The following is an 11,634-nucleotide window of genomic DNA, read 5'->3' on the forward strand; positions in this document are numbered from 1 at the left end:
GAGCTAGTAGTCATCCCTACCTTACTTCTCACACTGATTGTTATGTTTGTATACGTATCTCTGGTAACTCGTATTTTTATACGGTGCCTCTCACTCCCTCAGACTTCTTCACACTTCATGTCAAGGCACCCTATCATATGCCTTTTCTATGTTGATCAAGACCATGTGAAGAGGCTTCTGCTTTTCTCTTTATTTTGTTTTGTTATATTTTGAGTTTATATCCCCTTACGTTATTAAGTCTGATGTTAAGTTGAAGTTGGTACGTTACATTGCAGTTTACGTCAAGTGGCAGTTGTATTGCGTGAAGTTCAGTTGCTTATCAGTATTTCACACTGCTAAGTTTTTAGTTTTGTTTTTGGTCTTTGTATGTTATTATCTCTGCATCCCAACTGTTTTCCCTTTTGAATAACAGTGCTTATGACTAAGACTGATATCACATAATGGTTATTGTTATCTTTTCAATCACAATTGTCAGTATTATCATTATTGATACACTTCCTCAATTCTATCATAGTTGATATGCTTTTTTTTATTCAGTTATGCATTATTTAAATTGTTGTTACATAGCTATCAAGTATTCTTCCCCGGCTTCTTGTTGTAAGCCCTCTTTGTTTATATTTTTGTAACATTGCAATTTCCATCATAATGTCATCTCGTTGTCAGCCTCTTTGATCTCTTTCCCGCTAGGTGTCTCTCTCATGTCCAGTCCTCTATCGTGAAATATAAATATGTTATCATCTATTGTTTTTTATATATATATATATACTGATAGTGGAAAAGATCAAACTTTTAGATATCGTATGGAAGTGCGTCATTCCTCTGATTCCAGTTTGCACTTGGGAGTACTCCTACATAAAAAGCTCTGGTTTTTACACTCAGGGGAAAATACAAATTACTTTTAAAATTTTTATTTTCACTTTTATTATATTAATACTTTTCTTCCAGTGGCATCATTTTTCTCATTTCTTTTCACGTATTTAAGAATTCTATTCATTAGAATCTTGCTTAGCAAAATATGGTCTTTTTGGCTTCACTGTAAATGTGTGCATAATTATAAACTTGAACTTTCCATGTTAAAAAATGTATTAATTTCTGAAGACTTTAATGCTGCAGTACTTCGTGTTGTCATAAACTCAAACCTTTGTGTTTTCAGGCTTACTCAAAGTCATTGTGCCAGCAATGCTATAGACTTCTGGATGAACTGGATGAAGTACAACATCGTGCAGCTGTCATAAAGGCTAATATAGAGAGTATTTATAATCAGAGTGTTCACAAAAGACATATTGGAGGTAAGGCCAGGCCAAGTATGAATATGTTATCATTTGACTGTGTGTCAGTTTAACAAAACTGTGGAAGTATGATGCTTGCTGGTAATGATCAAGAACTTGCATAACTTAATCTTTGGGATAGTAATGGTGGCTTAATCTAAAACAAGTGACAACTACGTGTCCAACTTCCTTCACTCTTGCTGAAGAGTAAGGTGCAGGCAGCAGTGGAGCGAAGATCCAAGTCTTGTGATCCTCTTATCTACCATGCATTTTCCCCTCAAACCTCCTGTGGGTGCAAAGACAACTGCATCTAAACCATCAGGTGTGGCCTAGCCTGACATGCCTTGTAGGAGGAAGCCTGTACCTCCTAAATGCAACAGGTGATCTAACCTTCTTCCTCTTGATAAAGTGCTGAGCCTTCCCAACCCTTTGCCCCTCCTATCCCAGCCACAGCTAGGAAAGGATGGGAAGGGGAAGAAGAAAGGAGGCAGTTGCTGAGGTTGGCAGTCCCTCTTTCCAGCTGCCATGAGAAGGGGAATACCCACCATGCCATTGGGCAATGTAACAGAGATAGTGGCAGAACCCTAGGGAAGTTTCAGTCCTTTGGGATGGTACTGTATTCCTTTCAAGGACCATCACCCATCCCTCTTTCAGCAACTCTACCTTGGTTCAGATTTCAACTCTCGTAATTATGAAAAGGATTACTTCAGGCGAGGCCTGTGCATTTGGCTAGTTAATTTGTTTGTATAATCTTAGTCTACCTGAAGCTGTTAGAATTTTCCAGTTGTGTAATGAGGTGTTAAATCTCTGTTTGTTTGTTTATATTGTTTATGACTTTTGGAATTAAGATCATGTGCATTTCTTAAAGGAAGAATTTGAGTCTTGGAATTCAGATCATCTGTATTTCTTAAGGATGGAATTTCCTTTAATGAAATTTTGCTTCTCCAAATCAGATTTGGAAACTACTAAGAGGGAAACGGTTTTGAAGAATAGTGAAGGAACTGTTGTGGAAGTAAAACAAGTATTTTCAAGCTCTGCACCAAACGACAAAGTAGAAGCAGAATTACCGAAGGTTAGTCAAATTTCCCTTGTTGTAACACTGTACCAGGGTTTGGGCTAGTTCTTTATCAGTTTTCAGTATTTATGCTCGTTATTGATATTTTATTTGGTTTCTGTGTAACAGGTAAACTTTGCTTAGCCACTGGATTTTGTGGTAACAGTCCATTTACTGTGGTTATATTTTACTGTTCGAAATCAGTTGGGTTTCTTGTAGGAAGAATTTTATAATTGTTTTAAAGGTCTAATTTGCATGTTCTGATATTTGCCATATATGCTAATGTGGAAGTATTTTGCCAATTTTTTCCTTGGGAAAAGTCAGCTGCCTCTTATATTTTAAACTTGTTGCTTTAACAGCATATGGAATTTTCTCTGATACCATGTGGTATTTAAGATTAAGATTATAGCTTATGTGTTACCAATATCTACTTAGAGGATACTAATGTTTACATGGATAAAGTAACTTTAGTAATTCACTGTTTAAGCTTCCTCCTTCAAAGAAAATATATTATGTAGCTAGTGTCAAAGTGTCCTTGCAGTGCTGCATCGTAGAGGGTACCAAAGGTTCTTTGCAGCATTTGTTCAGCCAGAGATGCATTGCTTCCTTCCATTTACTTTCCAGTTTTTCCTTCAGGTATAGGCCTACTTTGCTGTTTAACAGTTTAACTCAACCTTGCTCCAGTTTTCAATTATCATGAACAGATCCTTTGGGCAGGCTACTTTGCTAGCCTAGATGTGCAATTTGATGGCCTCTTTAAATGTTGATAACATTATGCTAAAATTTTACTGCATTATTATGTATAAATTGACTTCATATCTCTCCAAAATGTTGTGTGTGTGCATACGATAACAATTTCATTTTAAAATGATGTTTTTCTTTTCCAGGTAATAAAAATAACACATTCAACCAGAACTGCTATTCCAGCTCCCACTGAAAAGGATGTACCAATAGGTGTTCCTAAACCAATAACAATCAAGGTCTATAAAACATCTCCTCAAATGAATCCCACAGGTAGGGGACTTGCAGTTGTTCAAGGTAAACCTATTAACCAAATTAAGAGGAAGTATAGAAAAAGGTCAGAAATTGTTCATCTTTGCAAATTTTGTATGAAAGTGTTTTTGACTGGCGAAGAATTGAAGAAACATCAGAAAACCCACACCACTATTGAATGTAAATTTTGTGGAAAAATTCTAGTGAGAATTGGTGCGTGGGAGAATCATCTCAAAATGTTTCACAACGTTGAAATGCAGAATAATGGAGATTGTGTCAGTGAGAGATTTTCATGTGATCAATGTGGCAAACAGTTTACGTCAAAATCATCTGTTAGGTATCATATGAAACTACATGAAGGTAAGACTTATACATGTGAAAAATGTACCAGGGTATTTAGTCACCCAGGAACCTTGAGGAATCATCTACTAATACACGAGGAGAAAAAATTCATCTGTGATAAGTGTGGGAAGGGATTTCGTACAAACTTCCACCTGATCATGCACGACAACCAGACTCACCGTAAGGCAAGGTCCTGGAAGTGTAAATATTGTGAAAAAGCATTTGCCAGGTGTGCAACGTACAGGGAACATGTACGCAGTCACTGTACCAGGAAGGCTTCTTCAGCTGTTCTAAAACCAAGCACACTGGATAAGCCAGACTTGGTAAGGGAAGATACTCAGCCTAATAATAAGAGTCTTCAAATCATGAATGAGAATGGGGATTTGCTTTTCAATGAAGGATGTAAAATGCTGAGCATTGAGGAGGTGTGTGTGGATGAAGAAGCAAGAATTGTTGTTGGCGAAAGGGAAGTTGCCTGTGAAGAACAAAACTTCTCCAATGCTCAGGCTGAATTGTATGCTGAAGAATTTGTATTGAGCAGTGATGGAAATTTGATTATAGATAATCTGATGGGTGTTAAGTAGCATTACAGTTTCTGTGTCTCGGGTACCTATGCAGATGAAACATTTTATCGTGGTATTTTTCATAAAAGTAAAAAACTAATGAAGCTTTTTATATTGTTTTCAGTTCAAAAGGATTGTAAATTAATGAACTTTTTTGTTAATAGATCTTCCAGTCCTGGGAAAAAGTATTGGACACCACATGGTGATGCTCAGTTTTGAAAATATTGTACAACATTAATTTGTAACTAGAAGCTCCTTCATCATAAAATAGCATGTCACCGCACGACGCATCCAACTGAATGAAATAAAGTTCCAAGAAATATGGTTCCACTGTGGTGGCGCAGCCAATGCCCTATCACTTGATGATTACTTTATCAATGCTCTGCATTCTACTGCGCACCCTTTTTGGTTGCGGCTGTCATGCCTTTGTTGCCAGGATTTTTCTCTTGCGTGGTATTTGTAGGTTATTTTTCTTGCAATATCTGCCATAACAGTATGCTTGGAATATCGATTTATTCTGCCTAAGTTTCCATATGCAGGTAATTTATGCGCGTACCGTGAGTGTTCCGGTAACCTGTTTTGTTTTGCAGTTTTCCTCACTTGGGAGGGATGTCACAGTTTTACTGTAGATTTTCAGTGACTTATTCAGGAGCTTCAGGCCAAAAGAGGATTGAGAAATGTGAGGTTTTCATTTTCCTGCTATTCTTTACTTTATGAGAGGATCTCCTTTCAGGTCGGTAGTAGTCAAAGGAATTATACACGAAGGATCTGTGGTCTGTTGTAGAATTATTGTTAGTGACAGTGTCATCATTTGAGAGTTCAGTTAGAATTGAAAATGATTTTATTTTGGAAATTTATAATTTGGGAGTTTTGTTATTTTTTTGCAGTATAGCCATATTTGCTGCAGTTATTGGATTGTACAAATTATGGAACATTGGTCTGATTTCCCTGTTAAGTCCCAATATTATGGTTTCTGGAGCAAGTTTTGCCCATGCAGTTTTATTTCTGCTACTGTCAGCTGTGTATCTTTATTTTGCGTAAGGGGAATGCCGTGTATATCTTTGTTTTCCATAATTTTTTTGGAGGGACACAATATTGTTGCTGTCAATTAATGTTTCATCTCTTGGTAATGTCACTGCCCCTTTTAGGCTGTTCATGGTGTAATGTTTTGTAACAATGACATTTGTTATTTATTTTCATATTTGCTTATATTAACCACTCATTATCCGTAGCCAGAAAGATTTTTCTTGATGTCCATCGGAATAAGTACTTTTCAAATTTTATTGGTTGTATTCTCATGTCTGTTTTCAGAAATGGGAACTGTGAACAATTATGGTTTCTGAAAAGGAAGTCATAATGAATCAAAGCTGGACCTGGTATCAGTTTTCTTTTTAAAGTTTCCTTGTTTTCATAGGACTAGTTTTGTATGTTGCAAAGTTATTTGGAGTGAATTGTTTCCTATAGTGATTGTCAAAATTTGTGTTGAATTTTTTCGTCAAGGGATGTGAATTTGAAATTTGTCCAGATATTTTCACTTGCATACCGCAAACCTTCATTTAAAGGACAGATGAACCCTTCCGTTGTGGGCTGTTCTAGGACTTACAGTACCTAGATATACACAATGCCGAGTGTCTTTAGGGTCGTTGGTCTGCCGAGACCCAGCAGTAGGGGGCAAAGCTTGACATTAGACTTTCACCATGCTCAACCAAGTCCCAAAGAATCAATTCAAATTCTATGGGTTAGGTGGTATACTACACCTAAGTCTGTCCAAGAAAATGTACTGGATACAGAAAAATTCAGAATGTATATATCTTTATTCATTATTAGTTCAGATTTCATTTATTTTACCCAATTTAGGGCTTTGAAACTCAAAAAATTTTAAAATCTGCTCTTCAACATATCTTGAATTTGATCTTCAAAGGTAGACGGTACTTAAGATTCTTTGAGATTGTCTTTGATCCCAAGTTGCATTGCCTTTTTTTCTTTTGCTTGTCATTTATTCCGTGGTTCTTCCATTTATCTTGCTACAATTTTCACCTCCCATTCAAGAACAAATCCTTTGGGCAAACTCATGTCAAAATATGTGGCTCAGTGGTCTCATTAAGCTACTTTTCTTGCCTGAAATATATTTTGTCTTGTAGCCTCTCCACTCCATCAGAATCATGCCCTATCCACTGGATCTGGTCTTGGTCAGGTTAGGGACTAGGCTTGCCATATTTTGGACATGGAATGACCCTGATCTTCTCTGACATGAGGATAACTCTTTGACCACTCACATTGTTACTGGATCTAATCTGCAATGTTGTGACTTCTGTATCAGTCCAAGAGTGAGCTAAGCTAAGAATCCTTGTTGTAGTTTACCCCCTTCATATTCTGAAAGCTGAGATTTGACTTTTACTGTCTGGTCTGATTGATATATATCATATTTCTCAGTCCTCTTTTGGCCTGAAGCTGCTGAATAATCAATTGAAAATCTACAGTAAGTGTATGTATCTGTGAAGGTATAATGCCTATTGGTGACATTTAGTTAAGTGACAAAAACCTTTTAATTACCCAAAGAATCAAGACAATGATGACGTATCTGTGAAATTTGAAAAAAAATTGACAACATATCTGTGAAATTTGAAAAAATTTGACAACGTATCTGTGAAATTTGAAAAAAAAAAATTTTTTTCAAGACTACTGGTATCTGTGAAATTTGAAAAAATATCTTTTCGTTGTAAGTGATGTTAATGTACAATAGCATAAGATTTAGGGTGAAGATAATGTCAGGTATATCAGAAGAATATGACAAAACTGTTGTGTTAAGGGTCAGCACCAAGTCCTTTATTGTTTAATTGCAGCAAATGAGGAAGCTACAAAAGAGAGCAAAAAAGAAAGGCTCCTATAAATATGTAGGTGATGTGGACTGGAGAGTCAAGTAAAGAATGTAGTGTAACAAAATTACATTAAAACATTTTTTCAGTGGATGTCCAAAATAAAATTGACAGTGAATGTCAAGTTTTTGGAAACAAATCCGTGAAAGAACTTTTGCCAGAATCTCCATTTTCCTTAACCTTATACTAAAGAAAATTATGGTAATTTTGAAAAGTTGCAGCTAAAAATTTATAAGATTCATTAGTGGAGTTAGGTGGGACAATCTTATTAATTTTACAAATGAGAAAGATATGGAGGCATGTGTTAAATATAGTGCTACAGTAGGGAGACCTCGATCAAGATGGTATGGAAATGACAGTGTGAAGAGTATCCAGTCAGATGAGTGAAGGATTATGTTTGTAACAAATATAACAGGATAGAGACTTGTACACAAACTTGTAAAACTTGTAAATCATGGGCAAAGGCTTAGATGAAGATCCATAACAGTGGGAATTTTACGAAGAATATGCACAAGCAGAAGTCACCAAAGAAAAATAAGATGAAAAATGTTTTTATCATGATGATTAAAAAATACCCTGTTCAATTTAGGATGCTACAAAGGTGCAGGATGTAAAGCACGTTCGATCTTTATGCTTTATTGCATTAGCATTTCACTTGAGATCTCTAAAAGATGTAACAAAATGTGCAACACTGTGCATAATCGGTTTATATAACGTAACAAGGAAGACAAAAATAGCACATCTATATTTTTGTAGACAAAACCTTAAATAAATATCTAAAGTAGTAGAAAGATGAACATAGCATGGAATGAAAATGTAATTGCAATACAAATCAGTGATGTACCATTACAAAGATCATGTTAAAACAAGGCCCCATTAATGCAGAGTAAATTGACATAATTTGGAGAAAAATTAGGACCAAACAAGACTCGTTACTCAGATTTTCTGTAATACTCTGCACTCTCACTTATACATTCAAAATTAAATTTCTGCTACCGTACAGATGTTTAAAAAGCCTTTTTTGATAAAGCATCACCTATGTTATAAATCTTGAAATATACATTTCTTACTGAACACATAATTTAGTCAGATGAAGAACTGCAAGGTTAATTTTTTATTGGGACACTAGAGAACTGATATCAATGAGTGTGGTTAGTTATCTATATGTAGCTTGTTAGAATCAGTACCTTCAATCATAAATGCCTCATTTGTGGTCTCCAATACTGTATCCCCAAACTGTTTTTGTTCACAAAAGAAAAGTACTGTGGTGATACTAGCACTCAGGTCAATCTCCACGTATTTCATGACAGCCAAGCAATAAACAGCTCTGTCCAGGTTGTTAACTGAACTTTTATAATATATATAACTAGTTTTTCATTCAAACAGTTTAACCACATCAGAAGTACCCACCCAGTACCCAGCTGAGGTGGCTGGTGGTGGACACTCAAGGCTCTAGGTGGTGCTAATGTTGCAAGATTATACCTCTTCTTTTGTGAACAAAAGACTGTGAACATGAATATTGAGACTATAAATACAGCATTTAAATGAGTGATGGATTTGCATTAAAAACTAGTTTCATTATAGAAACTTTCTGGTTGTTCCACAAAACAAAAGACAAACTTTATACTTTATAAATGAAGTGATTCCGAATTTTAAGAATTAAGAACATCTCGTGTGAACCCACATACACTGAATTAGCAAATGCAAGGCAGGACTGTATAGCAGTTTAAATATCATGACTCGTTACCTAAAAAACATAATTTTCACAATTGAATATACAATGTGGCACTAAGAGGCAAAAGACATTAAAACATGTCTGTCTTATACCATAAAGATTTTCATCCAGTGAAGGATTAAAACAAACTGCATTACAATGATGTATGAGAAGATTGGAAGAATTGCACCTCTAACCAATAAGATATTCCAAGCCATCGTACATGGAAAAAATGCATAATGGTACAGACCTTTCCACTAAGTCTATGCATCTGTCTTATTAGATCACCTAACAAAATTTAAACCATAAATTCTTGAATGGCCTTCATAACTAACTTAACCTAAAAAATTATCAATACAGGCAGTCCTCGGTTATCGGCAGGGGTTCCGTTCCGGGGGTGTGACGATAACTGAAAATCGCCACTAACAAATCGGCGATTTCTGACGCTTTTTCGGCGATTTTCAGGCTTACCGGCGCCGAAAACTGGCGATTTTCGGTTATCGGCGCCTCTGTTAGGTATGTATTGGCGCCAATACCCAATTATCGGTGCCGACAAGCGGAAATCGGCGGTTTTCGGCGCCGAAAATTGCCAATTTTCATCGCTAGACAAGCCCCACAAAACCGGATCACCATTAACCGAGCTCGCCATTAACCGGGGACTACCTGTATCTAGAAGCACTGTAAGATGTTAAGCTAGTAGAAATACAAGTAGATAGGCAGCAGTAACTTCAGTGAAATAACTTACAGCATATTTCTGCTGGCTGCACAATGAGAGTTCCCCTAACAGACAATAATAATTAAATATACTATTAACCAAGTTCCTAAGTCTTGTGAGTACAATAATAACGAGATGTAATGCACCAACTGGCTTAGGGAAGGTAAGAACTCAACACCAATAATTGACAGCATAGGCAAATCTGAAGATTATAGAATTATACCCCAGAAACTTACTTAGGCACAGATTTTCTTCACTTACATTTACAATATTTATAAGCTCCCAGGGATGATACAATATTTATATGACTTACAACTTTTACACAACTTTTACACAGTAACATATGCTAAGGGTGTTGCTACATTTGACTAGGGCTACTGAGAACAATACATACATAGCTACCATATATTGATGGATATTGCACATATTGAATACACTCCAGCAGCTAGGATAATTTGTGCACTGCAATCCCTTTCCAGTATAAATAAATACTTGGTTTTTATTTTGACTTGGTATAATGTTATGAATACTACAGACAAACTGCCCTAGGATAATTACAAAAGTTACAAAAGAAAATTCATTTGACTCAATAAAAGTCAAACTAGTGAGAACAAAACACTTTGTTTTAAAACACTTTCAAAGCAAACATGATCATCATAATTTGTAGGGTCCTTCAACAAAATTTCAATATTTGAACAAATATTTTCAAGCATGACAGTGGCCCTCCTTATACAAAACATATGTACATGTGAGTCTCTACCAGTATCAGGAGCTGTTATTTCCACCCCCGCCCCCAACAGTCAAGGTTATCCTATCATAGTAAAATCATGGCTTAATCTCCAAACCTTTGGTAAACAGTAAACTTATACTTTCAAACTGACAAATTTCATGAAGTGCAATTACTCAGCAGCTGAACATGTAACAGCTAGAGTAGTGTACACTTAGATCAATCATGACAGCCGCACTAACAAAGGAAAAATGTCACACTTTGACAATAAATTTTCTTGATTCAAGCTATGCGTCAATAACTATATTTATGTCTTGTATCTACCGAGTATTTAAGAAATTTGTTTGAAAGGTGAGCTAGTTTAAATTTAGTCAAGTCAACAGTTAGGGTGAAATCAGGTAAAAGTCCAATGGTGCAAATGTCACAAAAATAAACAGCACTTCACAATTTCCTCCTACTCTTAAAGAACGTACGGTTTTTGGTCAAGTCTTTGGTAGTGTTGTAGAGAGGTTTGGAAGGTTTGGAAAATTTGTAAATAGGCAGGAAAACACTGAAAATACAAGTACAGTATATGTATGAACATATGCTAGCCCAAAACACTGAAACAGTCCAGAATGAAAGGGTTTGGTAGCTTGGCAGTGTTATTTTGCATAACAAGTGACAGAAGCACAGAATCTTAGTGCCCAGCAATGAAAGTTAGAATTCTTTGAGAGTGTGTTGACAGATCTTGGAATTTATGCATACATACAGTACACTGCGTTAGTAATAAGGGCATCTTTTCAATTACTGTACCTACAGGTGCCTAAGTTATCAGGAATTCCTAAAAAGTCATTTACAGTATTCTGATATTGAATTATTACCTCTACAAATAATGAAGAACACAACATTAACATAGTGAAAAACCAAGTTCGATAAAACACACATTTCTTTATACTTATGTCAGGTAACGTAAATTGTAAACACTAAGGATAAATTCATGATTGGGCGTGAGTCGAGTATTTTATTCCTAATGAATGAAATATGTAAGAATGACATTAATGGACTGGATACATGAATTACTGGTCTATGAATATAGGGTGAAGTCTGGAATATCAAGTGACAGTAAAGAAATGGCGAGATAGAGAAGCATTCCCCCCAGAGGAGGTAAATGTGAACTACAAGAACTAGCTTATTAATTTAAAATAGAATCAAAGTATGCAAATTTTAGAATATATGAATGCCTATATGAGATATTATGAAAGTCATGTATATACAACAAGGGTTTGAGTATGTCTTTCAGCCTTGTGAAAGCATCAAGTTTTATTTAGGAAAGAGGTCAGTTTCCAGGTTCCAGTTTTTCAAGGTCATAAGCACAGTACATCTGTATCTGAGTAGTACACAAA

The 11,634-nt window shown here is 35.8% G+C and overlaps 1 protein-coding gene across 2 annotated transcripts in view; it reads left to right on the forward strand.

The window, feature by feature from the left end:
* Positions 1-8,093, forward strand: part of LOC136846144 (uncharacterized) — a 59,901-nt gene extending 51,808 nt beyond the window's left edge. For both annotated transcript variants that reach the window (XM_067116913.1, XM_067116914.1), the window contains exons 6-8: positions 1,154-1,289; positions 2,222-2,340; positions 3,210-8,093. In XM_067116913.1, coding sequence (XP_066973014.1) covers positions 1,154-1,289; positions 2,222-2,340; positions 3,210-4,241 — 1,287 coding nt within the window. In that variant the 3' untranslated portion in view covers positions 4,242-8,093. The remainder of the gene's footprint in view (positions 1-1,153; positions 1,290-2,221; positions 2,341-3,209) is intronic.
* Positions 8,094-11,634: the final 3,541 nt, after the last annotated feature.

Source organism: Macrobrachium rosenbergii, chromosome 14 (genome assembly GCF_040412425.1).
Source record: "Macrobrachium rosenbergii isolate ZJJX-2024 chromosome 14, ASM4041242v1, whole genome shotgun sequence".
Classification (NCBI taxonomy): Eukaryota; Metazoa; Arthropoda; class Malacostraca; order Decapoda; family Palaemonidae; genus Macrobrachium; species Macrobrachium rosenbergii.